At 41.4% G+C, this 22,679-nt stretch overlaps 2 protein-coding genes across 27 annotated transcripts in view; both read left to right on the top strand.

Annotated features, from left to right (window-relative positions):
- Positions 1-22,679, top strand: part of DPY19L4 (dpy-19 like 4) — a 223,152-nt gene that overhangs the window by 100,242 nt on the left and 100,231 nt on the right. The gene's annotated exons all lie outside the window — the stretch shown is intronic.
- ESRP1 (epithelial splicing regulatory protein 1) overlaps positions 1-22,679 on the top strand; it is a 66,731-nt gene that overhangs the window by 17,048 nt on the left and 27,004 nt on the right. For 6 of the 26 annotated variants that reach the window (XR_014843586.1, XR_014843585.1, XM_003355020.4 and 3 more), the window contains exons 5-13: positions 2,822-2,920; positions 3,056-3,110; positions 5,439-5,549; positions 5,664-5,796; positions 5,888-5,930; positions 8,129-8,430; positions 14,034-14,252; positions 17,040-17,238; positions 20,783-20,951. Coding sequence is in view for 15 of the 26 variants with exons in the window: in XM_003355020.4 (XP_003355068.1) it covers positions 2,822-2,920; positions 3,056-3,110; positions 5,439-5,549; positions 5,664-5,796; positions 5,888-5,930; positions 8,129-8,430; positions 14,034-14,252; positions 17,040-17,238; positions 20,783-20,951 (1,330 nt within the window). In the remaining 11 variants the exon portion in view is untranslated. Of the gene's footprint in view, positions 1-2,821; positions 2,921-3,055; positions 3,111-5,438; positions 5,550-5,663; positions 5,797-5,887; positions 5,931-8,128; positions 8,551-11,768; positions 13,343-14,033; positions 14,253-17,039; positions 17,239-20,782; positions 20,952-22,679 lie in introns of those variants that run through there. The other 20 variants (XR_014843587.1, XM_021089093.2, XM_021089091.2 and 17 more) reach the window with 6 other exon arrangements.

The following is a 22,679-nucleotide window of genomic DNA, read 5'->3' as shown; positions in this document are numbered from 1 at the left end:
CTTTTTTAATTGTTAAATTTTAAAACTTGGGTAGGTAGAGGTCAGCATGCTACTAAAATCCCAAAGTACACGGGAACATCCTCCCACTCCCCAAACAGAATTATCCACCCTACGTGTTACTTATGCCGAGGTTGAGAAACCCTGGCTTATACAATGACGTTGGTTCCCTTTCTTGGATCCATTTCTCATTCCTTCATTAGGCTCTTGCAAGGCTGCAAAGTGTTATTAGAATTGTGGGGTTCCAGATGAGCGTTTGTTGGCAGAGTTTATGTGATAAACTATGACTAGTCACAGCTTATTCTTAGTTCTGTAAGGGCCCTTAAAATCTCTTCCATCTCCCTCAGAAAACATTGGGCAGTTGTCTCCCTAAAGTGTCTTCCTCATCCTTTGGCTTCAGTTTTTCCATCCCGTCATCATATTTGAAAATGGGCACTGAATTAATAAATACTTTATAACGCACTTTTCCAAGGATAACCATTTGCATGACCCCAATCGGTGGTCATTGTTCTGTTGTTTGAACATCTTCTGGGCTTGATTTTCTTTGTTGTTGTTGTTGTTGTTGTTGCTATTTCTTGGGCCGCTCCCGCGGCATATGGAGGTTCCCAGGCTAGGGGTCGAATCGGAGCTGTAGCCACCGGCCTACGCCAGAGCCACAGCAACGCGGGATCCGAGCTGCGTCTGCAACCTACACCACAGCTCACGGCAACGCCGGATCGTTAACCCACTGAGCAAGGGCAGGGACCGAACCTGCAACCTCATGGTTCCTAGTCGGATTCGTTAACCACTGCGCCACGATGGGAACTCCCTGGGCTTGATTTTCTAATCCCTCAGTGGGCAGCACATTTATTTCACCACAAGGTGGTTGATGTCAAAGGGCGGGACTGCAGAAATCATCCTCCATCTCAGCTTGATGATTATCCTCTGAGTATACAGATAGGCATCTGGTGAGTTCAGATTTTTTTGGTCATAAATGTGACCCTCTTAAAGTGTGATTATCCTGGGTTATGAAAGTTGGTCACCTGAGGTTTCTAGGAAGAGGGGGAAGGAAGAACGTCACTTATTAAATGCCTGCTTTGTGCCCTGGGCTTGTTTTATCTCAATCTTCACAAGAGCCCAGGAAGGTAAAGAGTATCACAGTCTTGGCTTTACAGATAAGCTGAAGTTTAATGGGGTTAAGTAATTTGCCAAGGAACACACAGCGGACGTCCTACACGCAGCATATTAAACTGCATAGAAATGCAACAGGTTAAGAGTTAACACAAAAATGAAGTGGCCTAGCACGGTGGGAAAGAAATGCAGTGTGCCTCCTTGTGGGAGAAAGAAAAGAGGAAGCTGGAGGGATGAAATGGAAACGGATTTGGAATGGAGAATGGAAAAGAATATAATATTTGTCTTAATTTTTTACCCTTATTACAAAATACCAGTCAGAAAACATTTTTATAAAATAGGGCAAACATTTTAATGACCACCATCCAGATGGCTGGTTTAATTTTAAACTTGAGGAAAGTTAGAGTCCTGTAGTATTATTTGTTACATGCATTGTACTACATTTCCAAAACGTATGCAAATTTGTACCTAACACAAAGTGACTATAACTATAGCATTGAAACTTAAAACTAAAGAAAGTAAACATTTCAATGATTGTTAGTTCCTAAAGTAACTTTTTAAAATTTGAGTTTATTGGAATATAGTTGATTTACAATGTTGTATTTCAGGTGTATAGTAGAGTGAGTCAGTCATGCGTATAAATATATAAATATACATATATTCTAAGATAATGATTTTTGACAAAGATACGTGCTTATTTCAGATTGGAAATTCATAAAACTTAAGGGAAATCTCTTTTGGTTGCGCCCTCAAACCTAACTTTAGCCACACATCTCTTAAAAGCCACTTGCCCTGGCTTGCCCAAACAGGGTAGTCCCTAAATCAAAGGCCACGTTGGCCATTGTTGGCTCTGAGTGCTTGAATTATTTCTACAAATTTACTCTCAAAGGACAAATATTTGCTACCATCCATGATGGCTGTATTATGGGACTGCAAGAATCTTCTAGAAGGGAAGTTCTGAATGAAAATGGCATCATAGATGTAGTGTTAGCAGTCATCCGAGGTGTCTCGAACATTAGGCTAAATAAAGTGACTTCATACTAAATAGTCTTTTTTTCTTTTTCTTCTTTCTTTCTTTCTTTTTTTTTTTTTTTTTTTTTGTTGAGGAGCAATCCTGCAGCATATGGAAGTTCCCAGGCTAGGGTTTGAATCAGAGCTGCATCTGCCGCCTTTGCCACAGCCACAGCAGCGCCAGATCCAAGCTGCATCTGGCTTACAGCAATGCCAGATCCTTATCCAACTGAGCAAGGCCAGGGACGGAACCTACATCCTCATGGATACTGTGTTGGGCTGAGCCACAACAGGAACTCCACTACTTTGTAGTCTTGATGGATGTGATTATATCTTTAAGTCAGGAAGGTCATTAACTTGTGTGTGTTATAAAGATCGGATTAAGGATTCTGTTAACTTTGTTGTACACTTCATGGTTTGAAACTAAAATGCTTATTTGTCATGCATTTGCTACTACCCAATACACATGTTATCCTGGTATTACTCATCAGGACAGGATGGCTTTGGTCATCTTAACCCAAAGGTCACCTGGACACTGAGGGACTGTTGGTAAAGTCCAGACTGATCAGAAGCAACTCTTTCTGAGATTTAAAAGAATTGTCAATCTGGATGCATTTTACTTACTTGGCTTCTTGGCTCTGTTTAATTTGGGGTTCGAAGCAGCCTCATTTTACCAAAATGTTTCCTTAACTTAATCTCCCAGGTTTAAATTTTGAGAAGAATAGTTCAGCCTCCCGGTATGGAGCCTCTCAAGTAGAAGATATGGGAAATATAATTTTAGCAATGATTTCAGAGCCTTATAGTAAGTATTGGTGTTGTAACAATGTGGACCCAGAATCTGATCCTATCCACTTTCCCTCAGCTCTACTTCTGAATTTCCCCCCACAGCTTTGTCTCCCTAATAGCTAAAATGATGGCTTGTGTGTTCTCATTTTAGATCACAGGTTTTCAGATCCAGAGAGAGTAAATTACAAATTTGAAAGTGGCACTTGGTAAGTACTTGAATACTATTCCATTTGAGCCTTTTGATATGTTTTTATTCATATCGTGATATTTAACTCCCCTTATATTTGAGTAACTTTATCAAAACGTTTGGCTATCAATGTTCTAATATTAGGTCATTCATCAAAGTAAGCTTGGGTGTTGGGATTAACATTTAATGAAACAGGAATTTGTGTTGTGGCTCAGCGGTAACGAACCCGACTAGTGTCCATGAGGATGTGGGTTCAATCCCTGGCCCCCTCAGTGGGTTAAGGATCTGGCATTGCTATGAGCAGTGGTGTAGGTCGAAGACTTGGCTCAGATCCCTCATCGCTGTGGCTGTGGTGTAGGCCGGCAACTGCAGCTCCAATTTGACCCCTGGCTTGGGAACTTCCATATGCTCCAGGCACAGCCCTAAAAGCAAAAAAAAAAAAAAAAAGTTCCCTTTCCAAATTTAAGGAAATATTTGTAGCCTTAGTTCCTATCACCATATCCACATCATATGTTTATGTTTACAATTTTCATTTTAGCCTCTGAACAGTCCATACTCCATGGAAAACTTTCAAAGGAAAAATCATAGGTTTTAAAAGAGTTCACTTTATTTTATTTTTTTTATTTTTATTTTTTATTTTTTTATTTTTTTATTTTTTTGCCTTTTGTCTCTTTTGTTGTTGTTGTTGTTGCTATTTCTTGGGCCGCTCCCGCGGCATATGGAGGTTCCCAGGCTAGGGGTCGAATCGGAGCTGTAGCCACCGGCCTACGCCAGAGCCACAGCAACGCGGGATCCGAGCTGCGTCTGCAACCTACACCACAGCTCACGGCAACGCCGGATCGTTAACCCACTGAGCAAGGGCAGGGACCAAACCCTCAACCTCATGGTTCCTAGTCGGATTCGTTAACCACTGCGCCACGACGGGAACTCCTATTTTTTTTATTTTTAAGGCCGTATCTGTGACATATGGAGGTTCCCAGGCTAGGGGTTGAGTCAGAGCTATAGCTGCTGGCCTTCTCCACAGCCATAGCAACTCCGGATCTGAGTCGTTTCTGTGACCTACACCACAGCTCGTGGCAAAGCCGGATTGTTTAACTCAGTTAGTGAGGCCAGGGATCAAACCTGTGTCTTCATGGATGCTAGTCAGATTCATTTCCATTGAGCCACGATGGGAACTCCCCACAAGATTTTTACTGAGATAGTTTAAAATATGTTCTATCAGTTCCTACTTTAAAGCAAAGGAAACAACTGGGGAGAAATATGAAATGTGGTATCTCTTTGTGATCACAAGTAGCCCCAAGTCCTTAAGTCACTGCAGTGAATTGCATGAGATTGCTTGGTGCCGGAAGTAAACAGAAACTCCTGACATTTTTTGCCCATAAGAGAAACATCGAGGTGGATTTAGTTGTGGAAAAAGTGACTCATTAGTAAAATGTCCTAGGAGTACTGAAAATACAACTATGGGAGAAAGAGAACATCAAAAGGTGTCAACATTTAGAATAGGTGATTTACAAATGACTCATCAAGTTGTGGGAACTCCCAAGCATTTCCATAAACACTCTCTGTGATGCCTCCCTGTTTGGTAGGAGAGGCATTTTAATGGCAGACTTCTGACCACGTGCACACATTACTGATGTGGGTTAATTACTAGCAGTGTGTGGATCTTAAGTTTTACTGTCAAACTGGATTTAAACCCCACTGGTGGGAGTTCCTGTTATGGCTCAACAGTTTACGAACGCAACTAGCATCCATGAGGATGCAGGTTCCATCCCTGGCCTCACTCAGTGGGTTGAGGATCCAGCATTGCTGTGAGCTGTGGTGTAGGTCACAGATGTGGCTCGAATCTGTGGCTGTGGTGGAGGCCAGCAGCTGTAGCTCCAATTGACCCCTAGCCTGGGAATTTCCGTATGCTGCAGGTGAGCTCCTAAATAGCAAACAAACAAGCAAACAAACCACCCCACTGGTATATTACTGGCCAGATCAGAAAATGAATTTAAAGGAACTTAGAGGCCATCAGGGTATTGGGAGACCCTTTCCTCTATAAATTGATCCTGGGTTCTTTTGAGTGCAAGCAAGGAGCGACTTGGCTGCCAGGTGGTTTGCAGGGGCAACAAGTTGGGTTGCACCTGCATAGATAGTCACCTTTCTATAGTAAACCACCTAAAGAGTACCTTGAAGTGTGCCCAGATAATTTTTGAGTGATGAAGTCGATCGGGCAGTATTACAAATCTGTCTGAACTCCAAATAAATAATATCTCATGTATAAATAGGCCATGTACCTTATGGGGGTAATAGGTCAGACTGCCTAGCATTGATCATGCAACCTGAAGTTTTGCTTGATCCACAGCAGCAAGATGGAACTTATCGATGACAACACGGTGGTCAGGGCACGAGGTTTACCCTGGCAGTCTTCGGATCAGGATATTGCAAGATTCTTCAAAGGACTCAATATTGCCAAGTTGGTTTTCCTTAGTCTCTGTTTTACTTAACAATTCCAAAGGGATCGTAGGCTTTCTGTCATTTTCTCGTCTTTTTTTTTTTCCCTACTGTTTTTGTTCTGTTATTTTTAAAGGGGAGGTGCAGCACTTTGTCTGAATGCCCAGGGCCGAAGGAATGGTGAAGCTCTGGTCAGGTTCGTAAGTGAGGAGCACAGAGACCTAGCTCTCCAGAGGCACAAACATCACATGGGGACCCGGTACATTGAGGTGGGTCCACACATCCTGAAGAGCCTCGGCATCTTTAGTGTTAACGTCAGAAGGTGCAGAAACTGTATTTACTTTCCCTTTCTTTTCTCAGGTTTACAAAGCAACAGGTGAAGATTTCCTTAAAATTGCTGGTGGTGAGTACTTTTTGTATAACATAGCTATGATAAGATTCTGAAATTTTACGTACACACCAAAGTTAGATAAATAGGGTCATGAAAGTTTATTTCCCAGTGAAACATAGGAGTTGACTTTTTTTTTCCTTTTTAGGGCCTCACCTGCAGTATATGGAAATTCCCAGGCTAGGGGTTGAATTGGAGCCACAGCTGCCAGCCTGTGCCATAGCAACATCAGATCTGAGCCATGTCTGCAACCTACACCACAGCTTGCGACAATGCCATATCCTTAACCCACTGAGCAAGGCCGGGGATCGAACCAATATTCTCATGGATGTTAGTTGGATTCTTAACCCGACGAGCCACAATGGGAACTCCAGAAGTTGACCTTTTTTAATTAGGAGGAAAATATATCCAATAGTGGCAGTTAGTATAATGTATAATGCTTGCCCTAAGGTTGAGTCAACCAACTGTAGTTAAATAGCCATTAAAAATTGTTCGATACAGAAGTCAAAGGGTAATAGAAAGTCGTGTACAAAAGGAAAGAGTAGTTCATGAAAGAAATTAAATGGTCTGAAAACTGCTTTCAAACAGCCATACCAGAATAACAGGAATTGTTGTATATATGCTTCCTAGTTTTTCTTTTAATTTCCTTAACTCATCTGTGGCCAGGAACATGGGAGCTTTTTAGCTGCTAGTATTTTAGAATATGTAGTGTTTGCAGTAATATAGCCAGAAAGAAGTGGAAACAGATAAAGTCTTTATCTAATTCTTGAGTGATTCATAACTTTAAAACCTAAAAATAATAGATGCATAAAAAATGTTAACTGTAGTTTGTCCAACAGATTTTTTTTTAATGTGTTGAACTATTCTGTAAGATTCTGTTGCTCTGCTCATACTGCTTTAATTGCCTTTCTCCTTTTAGTATATTATGACTATCTTCTTATATTACTGTTTTCTTAAATGTTAATTGCTATACAGTATTATATGTACCATAACTTAAAAAAAAAAAAAAAAAGCCAACAATCCTACTAGGCATTTAGAGCTTATTTCCGACTTTTCACTCTTAAATATGTCACAGTGAGTATTTTTGTGTACAGAGATACAAATGCCACTCATTAGGATAAATCTGTAAAAATAGGGTCACTAAACAGGGAATGTAGGTGGACCTTTTAGGGGGCTTTTGACACTTATTGCAAAATATAGTAGGGTTACATTCACTTAAATGCAGGGAACATTTATATCTTTTCATTATTATAGCCCTGATAAAAATCCTTATATCCGTAAAACTTGTAGCAATGGCATCCTGTTTATACGATTGCTGGTGTATTTCTTGCACTTATTTCTTGAGATAAACCAAAGCCTCCAGATTCAGGGCTTACATTTAATGGTGTTTCTAAACCTCCCAAAGCAGTGTTTGCATTGGTTCAAGATGAAATGTATTTGGAGTTGTATGATCCTGAGATTCCATGGTAGATAAGACCATGCATTGCAGGCGGCAAAGTTAACAAATGTTCACATCAATACCTGGGATTTCATGGTATATGGGCAGTATGATAAGAATTTGCTCTTAGGGAAAATGTTACTAGTGAAGGATGTATGTTTGAGTGTTTGCTACAAAGCAGCACTGTAAAGATTGCTTTATGCAGAGTGTTGATAAATGTTGAAACTAGTTTCCGGGTATATTCATTATGCTTTCCACTTGAGTATTTTTGAAACTTTCTTAATAAAAACTAATCAGGAAAAAAATAAAAATCACTAAAGTGCTTTCTGTGTAATAACTTATTTTCATAATTTATGAGGTAGGTAATTTTACAGATGGGAAAACTGAGATACAGAGGTTAAACTTGACTGAGGTCATATCCTAGTAAATGGTAGAGCCACAATGGGAGCTAGGCATTCTAGCTCCAGGACTGCTGCCCTTAATCACCATGATGACTTGTTGCCTCTCCTTGAGAAGAATATGGTGGGTGGCCCATGACTTAACCCTATGGCTACCTTCCTAAATGAAGAGGGGTATTTTATGAAAATGAGAGGCGGAAAGTTTCAAATCTGGGGGAAGAGAATTCTGGTCCCTGGGATGTTATTATGAATTCACTTGGGAGTGTGGGCTTTAATTATGAACTCAGGACATTGTCAAAATGTCCAGCATTTTAAATTTGCTAAAGTTGATGTCTTAACCATTTCTCCCTGTGCTTCCTGATCTCTGTGTTCCCTAGGTACATCCAACGAGGTAGCCCAATTTCTCTCCAAGGAAAACCAAGTCATTGTCCGCATGCGGGGGCTCCCCTTTACAGCCACAGCTGATGAAGTGGTGGCCTTCTTTGGACAGCATTGCCCCATCACTGGGGGGAAGGAAGGCATTCTCTTTGTTACCTACCCAGATGGTCGGCCAACAGGGGATGCTTTTGTCCTCTTTGCTTGTGAGGAATATGCACAGAATGCACTGAGGAAGCATAAGGACTTGTTGGGTAAACGATACATTGAACTCTTCAGGAGCACAGCAGCTGAAGTTCAGCAGGTTGGTTTTTAAGAGCACGTTGGTAGATTCACATTATTTCTGATCTTTTAAAAAAAATTTTTTTTCTTTTTTTGCCTTTTAAGCCCGCACCCACGGCATATGGAGGTTCCCAGGCTAGGGGTCAAATTGGAGCTGTAGCTGCCGGCCTACACCACAGCAACACAGGATACAAGCTGTGTCTGCAACCTACACCACAGCTCACGGCATCGCCAGATCCTTAACCCACTGAGCAAGGCCAGGTATTGAACCCGAAACCTTATAGTTCCTAGTCAGATTGTTTCTGCTGTGCCACAGCAGGAACTCCCCTGTTCTTTCTTTTTTTTTTTTTTTTTTTTTGTCTTTTTGCCTTTTCCTGGGCTGCTCTCTCAGCATATGGAGGTTCCCAGGCTAGGGGTCTAATCAGAGCTGTAGCTGCCAGACTACACCAGAGCCAAAGCAACGCAGGATCCGAGCTGTGTCTTCAACCCACACCACAGCTCACGGCAATGCCAGATCCTCGACCCACTGAGCAAGGCCAGGGATTGAACCTGTAACCTCGTGGTTCCTAATCGGATTCACTGACCACTGAGCCACGACAGGAACTCCTTTTTTTTTTTTTTTTTTTTTTTTTTGTCTTTTTCTAGGGCCTGACCGTGGCATATGGAGTTTTCCAGGCTAGGGGTCTAATTGGAGCTACAGCTGCCGGCCTACACTACAGCTCATGGCAATGTCAGTTCCTTAAGCCACTGAGCAAGGCCAGGGATCAAACCTGCAACCTCATGGTTCCTAGTCAGATTCATTAACCACTGAGCCATGACAGGAACTCCACCCCTGTTCTTTATTTCTGAAAAAAATCCTACATTATTCATTGCATTAAAATAAAACTTGGAAATTACACAAAATATACGGCATGAAAAAGAATCTTATTCTGTAACCAAATGATAACCACTATTATCTTACAGAAAAAAATATTATGCCTTCCTTTTTTTGTTTGGTTGTTTGTTTTTGCACACCCATAGCATATAGAAGTTCTTGGACTGGGGGTCAAAACTGCCACAGCAGCAACCTCAGTTGCAGCAGTGACACTGCTGGAACCACAAGGAAACCCTCTATGTTTTTATATAATTGGAATATTTCTATAGATACACCTTTGAATTCTGTTTTCAAAGTTTATTCACGTTTAGGTGTTACCATTGTGGCTTAGCAGGTTAAGAACCCCACTAGTGTCCGTGAGGATGCAGGTTCGATCCCTGGACTTGTTCAGTGGGTTAAGGATCTGACGTTACCATGAGCTGTGGCACAGGTCACAGATGCGGCTCGGATCTGTCATTGTCATGGCTGTGGCGTAGGCTGGCAGCTGCAGCTCCAATTGGACCCCCAGCCTGGGAACTTCATGTACTGTAGGTGCAGCCCTGAAAAGAAAAGGAAAAAAAGGAGAGGTTATTCATGTTTGAAAATTTTAATCTTTAATCTTTTTTCCTATCATAAGAAATTTCTACGAGTTCCCTTGTGGTGCAGCAGGTTAAGGATCCAGTGTTGTCACTGCAACAGCTGCTGTGGCCTGGGTTTGATCCCTGGCCCAGGTACTTCCACAGGCATGCCCTCCTCCCCCAGAAAAGGGGGGGGGGAGAAATTTCTAGGTAAAGATGCTTATAAAACTGTCAATTTCTGATTGATTTCTTTAGAACTGGATATTAGGTTTGAGCTTTTGAGGTTTTAATGTCTTGCCAAATTTATTTCCCAAAAGACTTGATCAGTTCCAAACTGTTGGTGACTCTGCAAAGTGTCATTTTGTCCTGTTACTACCTTTCAGAATTCAGTGCTGTTTTTGAAGCACAGATAAAGCAATCAGTTCCTGAAAGCATAATAAAATGGAGGCATAGAACCATCTGTAAGGTCTTAAGCCTTCTAGCTATTTTTCTTGACTTACCAGCTGAGCATTCCTCTTCAAGGTTCAGTTAGTACTACCTTTGCAACTGAGATTATGGAGACTGCTTTACATGGCTCTTCAATTTACTCTAATTGGCTTCATAGTAGAACACAGTCATTTCAATGATTCCTTTCATCTTTTAGGCAAACAGTTCAGATCCTGACTCTACTATTATTTCTGTGAGTTCATAAAATGATTTTTTTCTAGCTTCTGCAAAGCCTATTGTATGTTGTGATTAGAAATAATTCCCCAAGTTAAATAGAACCAATCACCTGCTAGGATTATCAGATTTTTTTTTTTTTTTTTTTTTTTTTTTTTTTTTTCTGGCTTTCCCCTTGGCATTTGGAAGTTCCTGGGCCAAGGATTGAACCTGTGTCATATCAGTGTCAGCACCAAATCCTTAACCAACTGAGCCACCAGGGAATTTCTCAAATTGATTTTTTTAAAGTATAGTTGATTTATGAGACTGACGCCACTGCGTACTGCACTAAGGAAGCAGATTAAAGTATCGTTAATTTAAAGTGTTATGCCAATTTCTGCTGTATAGCATAGTGACCCAGTCATACATATATATACATTCTTTTTTCTCATTCTATCTTCCATCATGTTCCATCCCAAGAGATTGGATATAGTTCCCTGTGCTGCACAGGAGGACCTCATTGTTCATCCATTCTAAATGTAATAGCTTGCATCTACCAGCCCCAAATTCCCCATCCATACCACTCCTTCCCCCTCTCCCCTCCCCCTTGGCAACCACAAGTCTATTTTCCATGTCTGTGAGTCTGTTTCTGTTTTATAGACAGGTGCATTTGTGCCATATTTTAGATTCCACATATAAGTGATATCATATGGTATTTGTCTTTCTGACTTCATCAAATTGATTTTTATACCTTCAATAAGTGTAGTTAAAATTCTACGTTCTAGGTTCTATTATACTGGTGCTCTTAATCCCTAAACTATGAGCCTATGTGTAGTTTAAAAAATTCTGTACCTTGGAGTTCCCGTCATGGCACAGTGGTTAATGAATCCAACTAGGAACCATGAGGTTGTGGGTTCAATCCCTGGCCTTGCTCAGTGGGTTAAGGATCCAGCGTTGCTGTGAGCTGTGATGTGGGTCGCAGATGCTGCTCAGATTCCGCGTTGCTGTGGCTCTGGCATAGGCTGGCGGCTACAGCTCTGATTAGACCCCTAGCCTGGGAACCTCCATATGCCGCAGGAGCGGCTCAAGAAAAGGTAAAAAGACCAAAAAAAAAAAAAAAAAAAAAATTCTGTACCTTGTTGAAAATGAGCATCATAAATTACAGATCTCTAAAATAATGCTGAGCATGCTTGAAGCTTTAAACTAAGTGGAGTTCCCTTCATGGCTCAGTGGTTAACAATCCCAGCTAGGATCCATGAGGATGTGGATTCGATCCCTGGCCTTGCTCAGTGGGTTGGGGATCCAGCATTGCCGTGAGCTGTGGTATAGGTCACAGATGCAGCTCAGATCCTACATTGCTGTGGCTATGGCGTAGGATGGCAGCTGCAGCTTCAATTCATCCCCTATCCCAGGAATGTCCATATGCTGTGGGTGTAGCCCTAAAAAGCAAAAAAATAATAAAAATAAATAAACATTACAGTACATATTTCCCAAACAGGAGGAGAGGAAATAAGTTTTTTTTAAGATCTTTAATTTGAAGAGCAGTTTCATGGAAATCATAGCCTAGACTGGACTACTCCAGAGACTTGGCTACTGTCTGTTAATAGGCTTGGTTATAGAGTATGCTGACTTTCTATGACTCTACCAGAAGATGGCTTTGAGTGTGCATAGGCTGCTTCTTTCCAGGCTTCCACCCCTAATGATTTCTTTACTAAGCTTTGAAGTAGTCATGGACTCTTCACCGTCTTCATTTCATTACTAATAATCATTTCATTCAGTAACTTTTTACTCACTTGCACTGCCTGTCCCAAGTTTGTTTATAACCACATTTATTTCCTATTCATGTTCTTCACCTTAATGTTTGCACTGTGTCTGGGTTGTTGGTGTATTACAATCTTGCTTCCTCTCTGTCATGAAATTTCTTTGGTGGTGGTGTATATTTCTTTGATGTCCCCTCTTATTCAGATAGCAACCAGACCCAGTGTAAGGAAATGAGGGCAGTTGTGGGGGAGTTCATTAATTTATATTTTTAGTTATAAAATGATAAAGGCTGCAGTGGTAAATTGTTCAGAAAACCTGGGGATTCCATACATGGCATTGGCACAGGAACCTCTTCCTGTTACCAACTTAGTGGGAATGTTCTAAACTGAGACAAAAGTAGATAAGAACCTTGTAATATGAGTATTGTCTGGGAGCAGTTCTTTCTCCAAAATGTATTGGACCTCTCATTTGATCTCAAGACAGCTGAATTCCATGAATTTCAAAGACCGTCAAAATCCTCTGTCTTTTACCATTGTCTCAAATTCAGTGGAAATGAAGTGATTATTTTCACTAAATGATTTTTTTTCAGGTTGCTATTATCTGGCCCTTCTGTCTTCTGCTTTACACATCATTATAAATGTATCATAGGTGTTCCCTGGTGGCCCATTGGGTTAAGGATCTGGCATTTTCAGTGTCATGGCGTGGACTTGATTCCTGGCATGGGAACTTCAGCATGCCATAGGTGCAGCCAATAGAAGGGACATTATATTTTAACATAATCCAGAATCTCTCTTTGGCCTGTTATTCTTTACTAGCTCATTTTCTCTATATTTCTTGGGTTTGGAGGTGGAATGTGAAATGAAATCTTAATAGGTTGCTCTGTAAATCCACACTTGCTATTATGCCCCAATTATATAAAAGCAGTAGACTTTAATGATATTTAGTGAAATGAAATCTTAATAGGTTGCTCTGTAAATCCACACTTACTATTATGCCCTAATTATATAAAAGCAGCAGACTTTAATGATATCTGTCTGAGAGTCCCCCGGTGGCCTAGCAGTTAAGGATCTAGTGTTGTCACTGTTACGGCTCAGATCACTGCTGTGGCTTGGGTTGAATCCCTGCCCTGGGAGGTTTTCATGCTGTGAGTGCAGCCAAACAATAAAAAAGGATCCTCATCTCAAGGCAGGCAATGATGGATTTTTCCAGGTGGATAAGTCCTTAATCTAAGAGCATGGTGTTGTGTGTGGGTATACCGTATACCCAGCATGCATTTTACAGAAGTATCATGCTTTCCCAGATGAAAAGCATGAGTGACTTTCTCCTTGAGTATTTCTCAAGCTTTAATATGCTTGTGGATCACCTGGGGATCTTGGTCAACTGCAGATTCATATTGACTAGGTTGGGATGGAGCTGAGATTATGCATCCCCCCCCACCCCCGCCACTTTATTTTATGGCCACACCTGCAGCATGTTCCCAGGAAGTTCCCAGTCTAGGGGCAGGAAGATGAGCTCCAGCTGCCGACCTATGCCACAGCCACAGCAACACGGGATCTGAGCCGCATCTGACCTACACCACAGCTCGTGGCAATGCTGGATCTTTAACTCACTGCAAAAGGCCAGGGATTAAACCCACATCCTCATGGATACTTGTTGGGTTCTTAACCCACTGAGCCGCAATGAGAACTCTGAGATTATGCATTTCTAACAGGTGCCCAAAGATACCAGAGCTGGGCTGCAGATAGCCTTGCAGTAGCCAGGCTCTAAATCACTTCTGTTTTGCTTTGAGTACAGGTGCTGAATCGATTCTCCTCGGCCCCTCTCATCCCACTTCCAACCCCTCCCATTATTCCAGTACTACCTCAGCAATTTGTGACCCCTACAAACGTTAGAGACTGTATACGCCTTCGAGGTCTTCCCTATGCAGCCACAATTGAGGACATCCTGGACTTTCTGGGGGAATTTTCCACAGATATTCGAACCCATGGGGTCCACATGGTATTGAATCACCAGGTAAGAAAGTCACTTACTGGAAAGCTAATTTGCGTATTATGATCAAAGACACTCTTTCAATAAAAGTGACAGGTGTTCATCAGTTGTACAGTAAGCCTTGAAGGAAAGATTTAAGTACAAACGTAAGAGGTCTTTAAGATCAACTCCTGAAAGAATGCTCTCTTTGGTATGGTAATTGAAATTCAGCTTTGGTTACATCATCACGTAGGTCTAGCAAATTAATGCCAGGGAGGAGACAAATACATTGTCAGTCTAACAAAACATTTTACTATTGCAGCTACTGAACTCTGCAGCTCCACTGCTGTAGAGTTGAAAGCAATCCCAGTCAATGTATAAACCAGTGAGCAGTGTCTGTGTTCTCAGATATTTGGTATCCATACACTGTTTAGAAAAGGCTTATTTCATATGCTATGTATCAAAAGTAAATATCTTATTACATTCAGTAGAGTACAAACTCCAAAAGGACTTGTATTATTACCACCTAGAACAGTATGTGATCATAACAGGCGTTCACATGTATTAATGAAGTAATTATTGAAAATCTTCTGTCAAAACCAAATCAGATTATTACAGTTGGCAGCATATATTCTAAATATATTAAAAGTAGTTCTTGGGAGTTCCTGTCGTGGCGCAGTGGTTAACGAATCCGACTAGCAACCAGGAGGTTGCAGGTTCAATCCCTGGCCTTGCTCAGTGGGTTAAGGATCCAGCGTTGCTGTGAGCTGTGGTGTAGGTTGCAGACGCGGCTCGGATCCCATGTTGTTGTGGCTCTGGTATAGGCCGGTGGCTACAGCTCCATTTCAACCCCTGGCCTGGAAACCTCCATATGCCCCAGGAGCGGCCCTAGAAAAGTCAAAAAGACCAAAAAAAAAAAAGTGGTTCTTGGAGTTTCCTCGTGGCTCAGTCGGTTAAGGATCCCACATTGTCACTGCTATTGGCTCTGCTTGCTGTGGTGGCGTGGGTTCAGTCTCTGACCCAGGAACTTCCACATGCCTCGGGTGCAGCCCAGAAAAGAAAAAGAAAAAACAAAGTAGTTTGTGGCTTGGTGCTCTTGCTTTTTTGGTTAAATAAAGTTAATTATGGAGTACCCACGGTGATGCAGTGGTTTAGAATCTGATTGCAGCAGCTCAGGTTGCTGCAGAGACAAGGGTTTGATTCTGGGCCCAGTGCATTTGATTAAAGGATCCAGCATTGTGGCAGCTGTGGCTCAGATTCAATCCCTGGCCTGGGAACTTACATGTGCCCCAGCCGTGGGCATTCAAAAAACATTTTTTTAAAATCTTAGTAGTTGCTGTGCAATTTGCCAGTATTTTATGCCATCATAACCAGAACAGAACTATGAAAACCTAGTACTTCTAATTAAAATTTTGGAACTCTTTATTAAAAGCAAAGTTATATTAGTTTTTGAAAACAAGATGTTTTCATAGTTTGAATCTAGGTTTGTATTGGAAATACCATCTTTTTCTAAACTGCTGGTTTCCATTTTCTCTTGTGAAGATTTGGTCACATTCATAACCATAATTCTGTCTCGCTGGAAAGAGTGTGCCATGGGCTACATTCTGAGCTTCTGCTTGATGTCCATACCAGCACACCCAAGTTCTCACTGTCAGGTCAACATTAAACTATGCAACTTTTTATCTGACTAGGAGCCCTCTCAGCATGCTTCACTGATGGGAGTCCTTTTGAGTAAAATTGTCCACAATTCAGCAACACTAGGGAATTGTTTGGTTTCTCTCTGAGTCACCATTTCTAATAACCTACGGGCTATTATTACTCTATGATTAACAACAGTAGTCAGATTTGCCTCTTGTTGACCCTCGTGACCTATGGTGATTGCACTTGGGAGAAATGCTTCTTTGATGACGGAGCTCTTAGCTTCCTCGAAGATGTTAGTTTTCCATCTTGGACTGGGTTTCCCTGGTGTCCCTGATTTCCCTGGTATGGTAACTTATGGTAACTTGCATGGTAATAATTTGCAATAACTAGTCCCTTAAAGACTTTTTAAAAGAAATCCAGGAACTAAAAAAGGTAGCTTTTTTTCTCTCCCATAAAATGTCTGTACTAAATAAAACTAAGGCGTTCTGGTCTGTGGAACCCAAATCTACCAGCTTTGGTTCAAACAAAATTTTTAGCAAGCTGTCCTGTTTGGCCAATGTTTAAAACAGAGATGGAAGGGAAGAGGTGAGAGACGGGCTCCCAAGCGATGCTGATGGTGCAGCTCTCACAACCCTTCACTGCATTGCAGCTCCCAGTTCCTCTCCTCCTTCCCTTTCCACAAGCCACATCCCAACCTAGGCTTCAGGGATGTTGCATGTCAGTGAGAGAGAGAATTGAAAGCCAAAGAGAACACTAGTTTATTCAGTTTCACGTCGGAGGATACATGAAGCTCTAATACTGGTTCTGTTACTAGCTTTTCTCAATCAAGTAAGATTTTAATCCTATTTTTCAGAAAGGAAAAACCCAGTACACAATCCTATACTTCGTAACTGCAGTCACAAGGAGACCCTTTCAAAAGTCCATAAATCTAATTCTGATTGATAAAAACCAAAAAGGATCGCTTTCAGCTCTGAGCTCTCAAAACCATTTCTTCAAGGTTTTGTGGGCGATTCTGTGGATTCAGGGATGAAATTCCAGTCAGATTTCAGTCAATCATGCTGTCACCCAGATTTTGTGGCTAAACTGTCTTGGACTATGGGTGATTGTCAACTTTGCATGTTTTGTAAGCAACCATTTCCTTGTTGAAGGAGACAGTCTCCTTTTGTTTTTATTCTTCCCCTACGCGCTCAGGGCCGCCCATCAGGAGATGCCTTTATCCAGATGAAGTCTGCGGACAGAGCGTTTATGGCTGCACAGAAGTGTCATAAAAAAACCATGAAGGACAGATATGTTGAAGTCTTTCAGTGTTCAGCTGAGGAGATGAACTTTGTGTTAATGGGGGGCACTTTAAATCGAAATGGCTTATCCCCACCGCCATGTAAGTTACCATGTAAGTTTTTCTTGGGTCTTGGCGCTCTTCTACGCTGTATGCTGGTAGGTGCTTCAGCTGCTTTCATAACTTTCTGTGCCCCTGGTTCTTTCTCAGGCAGGTGAGGTGGTTACATAAAGGCTTTTTCCATCTGAAATCGGTAGTATCTGGTAATCATGTAAGACCTTGGTTGTGGACACCCATAATTAGAGATGCTACACATACCTCCTTTCAAATCATATTCTTGCTTTTCCAGTGATAAGCACTTGATTTCTGAAGCTTAGTGTGCTCAAGATAAGCACTGACTCTGGGAGGCAACCTGGCTATGTAGATGTTTTAATAACGCATTTAAAGGTAAAATAAGTATGGCCAGATCCTTTTTCACTTTCTTTTTTTTTCCTGCAACACATTGAACTTTTATTAAAAAAAGGGAAGAGTGGCGTTCCCATCGTGGCACAGCAGAAACGAATCCGACTAGGAACCATGAGGTTGTGGGTTTGATCCCTGGCCTCGCTCAGTGGGTTAAGGATCCGTCCGGCATTGCCTTGAGCTGTGGTGTAGGTCGCAGATGTGGCATGGATCCTGAGTTGCTGTGGCTGTGGTGTAGGCCAGCAGCTGTAACTCTGATTCAACCCCTAGCCTGGGAACCTCCGCATGCAGAGGGTGCGGCCCTTAAAAAAAAAAAAAAAGAAAAAAGAAAAAAAAGGGTGAATTGATGCCCATTTTTTATTTTTAATTTTTGGAGCCCTAAGTATTTGTTGGGAAGGATAACCCAAAGAGCATCTCTCTTGCTCTCCAGGATACCTGGAATGAACAAGCCAGTAAAATACATAAATGCGTGAATAAATTAGCCAAAGTTTCCATTGGATCACAGGATCAGTGCTTAATATCAAGCCATGCTCTTGCTCATTGGCACCTGGGTGCAAGCCGTCTTGGAATCCTGTTGGAGAGGAATAAGCCCTTTAGTCTGGAGACCCAAGTTCTGGTTCATGACTAAGGAACATTTGGGGATCTGATGTTAAAACTTGAATTTGGGGGTGAAGTTGTCGCTTTTGAGTAAGATGTACTTCGGTGTGAAGCATGTTGGATATGTTTAAAGAATGTAGCACTTGGAATAGTCCAAAGATACCTGAAAAAGTAGACTGCATTATGTGCTTGATGCCAATAAAATGGGGAATATTAAGACATCACTTTCTAGTAAAGAGGGATCTATACCAATAAACCTATTTGATAAAGTCTTGTTCCATAGAACATTTGGTGGGGCTTAATCCTTCACTTCCCTTGGAATTCCTAAATGGTAATGTTCTATTTATCTGCTGCTTGCTGTTGGTGAATATCTGAGTTGATCACTAATAACAAGTTTTTAAAATTCATGATTGGGTTTAAGTGGATATCTTAAAAGTAATCTTAGTCATATGTTTCCTGTCCATTAACCACTGATAATATCAGTAACTTTTGCAATTTCCTTTTGTGATAATCTACCCAGCATTGTGAGGCCAGGGAATTTCTCCATCATGTATAACCCAGCTTGTTATACTATAATATTCTTTTACTTCTCTCTCTTCCTGGTGGAAAAGTGGTCATTACAGACTTTATAGGAATTCTATCTTAAATCTTTTACCCCTCACAAGCCCTAAAATACCAACTTTAAAATTTTAAGTGCTTTTTTTTTTGCATAAATGTATTTCCATGTCTTTTAGTAGTGTCTAAAATTTTTAACTAAAATCTGGCCTTTTGTCATTTTAGTGGAAGAGTTTACTCGATAAAAAATCAGAATTCCAATTTGTGCATGCTAATAGGCTTGTTCTTTTTTTGCTGCTAACTCCCTTTAGATGACAGCCTATTTATAACTTAGGTGCCTCAGTTTGTTCTGTCTGCCCTTTTTGTGGACTTTTTAAAGCTGGGGATCATGATTTTAAAATGATCTAAATTAGGTATCTAACATGTAGCACAATTTTGGGGTATGAAGAAGGTGCCCAAAAGTGGAATAGATCAGTGTACCAATATACTTTGGTTCATCTACCCATATTCAGATGACTTTCTCACTCATCTCCATAGACATGTAGAAACTCATAAGAGCAAAAGACAGTAGAGATTTTCAGGTGAAATGTTAGCCCTTATGCCTCAGCTATTTGCAAAATATATCAGGTGGTTCCAGGTTTGAAAATTATGAGAATTCTCGGAATTCCCGTCGTGGCACAGTGGTTAACGAATCTGACTAGGAATCATGAGGTTGTGGGTTCGGTCCCTGCCCTTGCTCAGTGGGTTAACGATCCAGTGTTGCCGTGAGCTGTGGTGTAGGTTGCAGACGTGGCTCGGATCCCGCGTTGCTGTGGCTCTGGCGTAAGCCGGTTGCATATGCCGCGGGAGCGGCCCAAGAAATAGCAAAAAAAGACCAAAAAAAAAAAAAAGAAAATTATGGGAATTCTCATGGCTCAGTGGTAAAGAACCCTACCAGTATCCATTAGGATGCAGGTTCAATCCCTGGCCTTGCTCAGTGGGTTAAGGATCCAGCATTGCCATGAGCTTCGGTGTACGTCGCAGACATGGCTTGGATCTGGTGTTGCTGTGGCTGTGGTATAGAGCAGCAGCTTCAGCTCTGATTCGACCTCTAGCCTGGGAACTTCCATATGCACATGTACGGCCCTAAATAGATAAAAAGAAGAAGTGGAAAACCAAAGTCAGAGACCCCAGATTCAGGCAATCTCTCAGTTATCTCTTCTGTTGAGTACAGATGGCCTGTCTACTTGTGTTCATCCCCCATGTTAAAGCTAGTGACCAGCAAGTGGTCTAGCTTAAATGAGTTACTGGACCTCAAAGATGTTGCAAAACCAGGAGACAGGAATTTCATCCTTTTTATTTTCTATTTGATCTGAATCAACTCTTCATCAGCTGACTCTCAAGTCTTGTACATAATCTTTGGAGTTACTTCTCAAGTTGGATTTTTTTTTTTTTTTTAAACAATGGTCTGATGATATAGATTAGCTTCAAAGCCCATCTTCTAGGTGCCTTGAAGTATAAACAATACAGAATAAATCTACTCCTTTTGGGTCAGTTTACCCTGGCACAACCTATGCTTTGGCATAACATATGGTACTGGTGAAGTAGTGTTTTATCACAACTGTCTTCATGCAGATCATAAGATAGAATAGCAGTGTAGCTTTCAGAGGGAAAGAGAAAAACAAACCTAGCTTTTAGTTTGAAGTTAGAGTAAATGTGAGTCCTGTGTACCTTTCCTTAAAGAGTTAGTTTGTGGTAATTGGGGCTCAGGAGTGGTGGTGGGGGAATCATTTGTCATGAAATGGTCAAGAAGACCTGAAAGTCCACTTGATCCTGGTTTCCAGATTTCAGACTTTAGGTCTTTAGGTTCTTTAGATTGATAGAGTCTGAGAGTTGAGATTGCTTCTAGGTGTGATCTATATAATCAAAAGAAAGTTGCTGGGGATGGTATAAGGAACTGGTCTCTTGCAAACGTGTATGGAACAGTGACCTTCTGGCTGTAGTGCTAGCACCTGTGTCCACCACTACAGCTATATCTTAAGGTCTTCTCTCTTTGCTCGTTTAGGCCTGTCTCCTCCCTCCTACACATTTCCAGCTCCAGCAGCAGTTATTCCTACTGAAGCTGCCATTTATCAGCCCTCTGTGCTTTTGAATCCGCGGGCACTGCAGCCCTCCACAGCGTACTACCCAGCGGGCACTCAGCTCTTCATGAACTACACAGCATATTATCCCAGGTAAGGCTTGATGGAATTGGCAATGAGGGACAGAAACAAAAGACCCTTTGATAGTCTGTGTCTGAGTTCACAAAAGAATATTGTCTGCCACACTGAAGGTTAGCATGGGCGGACAACAGCTTTTGGTCCTATCTCTGTTTTTTTGTTTTTGTTTTTGTACCCTCGGCATATGGAGGTTCCCAGGGCTAGGGGTTGAATCAGAGCCTTAGCTGCTGGCCACAGCCACAGCAATGCAGGATCTGAACCATGTCTGCGACCCACACCCCAGCTCATGGCAATGCTGGATCCTTAACCCACTGAGGGAGGCCAGGGATCGAACCTGCATCCTCATGGATGATAGATTTGTTTGTGCTGAGCCACGACAGGTACTCCTCTTTTGGTCATATCTCTGACCAAGAAATTGTTTCACGGCAAACCAAAATGTTTATTTATTTTGACCATATATTGACAGCGTGGTCTTATATTGTTGCTTATATAGAGAGCTTGCCATTTATCCTTTATCTTAGGGCCATTAGTGAGTAGCACAGCAATCATTGTAATAGGGTGGCAGTATCATGTGAATGAATTACAAAACAGGACAATCCATGGTGGGGACATTATATTTTTAAGTAGCATGAATACATGTCAACCCAAAATAAATAAAAATTGCTGTTTTAAATTTTGTAGGGATGCTTTCTTTGCTCTCTAAATCTTTACTAACAAGTCCAGAATGAGATTCTTCAGTACTTACTTAGAATCAGCATATTTTATTTTCTTTTTTTTTTTTTTTTTTTTTTTTTTTTGGCCATACCCACACTATGTGAAACTTCCCAGGCCAGGAATCAAATCTCTGCCACAGAAGTGACCTGAGCCACCAGATCCTTAACCCACTGCGCCACAAGGGAACTCCCTAGATCAGCATATTTTAAATCTGATTCTTTTTAGTTGTCCCCAGTTTCTTGGAGGCAAGAGGATATAACGGAGAGGAGATCCTGCTGTGGTGCAGCGGGATTGACAGCATCTCTGGAGCCCTTGGAACAGGGTTTCGATCCCCAGCCCAGCACAGCGAGTTAAGGATCTGGCATTGCTGCACTGGTGGCATAGCTTGCAACCTCAGCTCAGATCTGGTCCCTGGCCCAGGAACTCTGTATGCCGTGGGGCGGCCAAAAAAAGAAAGAAAAAAAAAAAGGACATATGGGGAGAAATGTGTCCGTCTGGAAAATGGTACACTTGAGTTTTAGTCTTATTTCTTCTTCTGCCTGAGGCAATTCACTTAACCCTTCTGGTTCTTATAAAATGATGGGATTAGCCAAACCCAGGCCTGATTGCCTGTGATCCTAACTTGGATGTGTAATGGCCTCTCAAAGAGAAAATTTTTTAAAAATCTTTGTTTAGCTACTAACTAGTTCAATTTATTACATTTTTTCACTTTAGCGCAAGCAGTGTTGCTCAAAGTTTTTTTTTAAATTATACCAGGCCTTGTTTTTTCCTTCTCAAGCTGTTTAAAATAAATAGTTTGAGGAGTTCTCATTGTGGCTCAGCAGTAATGAATCTGACTAGAATGCGTGAGAATGTGGGTTTGATCCCTGGCCTTGCTCAGTGGATTAAGGATCTGGTGTTGCTGTGGCTGTGGCACAGGCCAGCAGCTGCAGTTCCAATTCAACCCCTAGCATGGAAACTTCCATATGCAGCAGGTGTGGCCATAATAAGAAAAAAAAAAAAAATTGAGTACATCTACCACTATGTATG

Source organism: Sus scrofa, chromosome 4 (assembly GCF_054392235.1).
Source record: "Sus scrofa isolate SSC_HxYL_T2T_F1_AM1 chromosome 4, Sscrofa_HxYL_maternal_Yorkshire_Landrace_v2.0, whole genome shotgun sequence".
In the NCBI taxonomy this organism is placed as follows: Eukaryota; Metazoa; Chordata; class Mammalia; order Artiodactyla; family Suidae; genus Sus; species Sus scrofa.
This window is presented reverse-complemented; position numbering and strand designations above follow the sequence as displayed.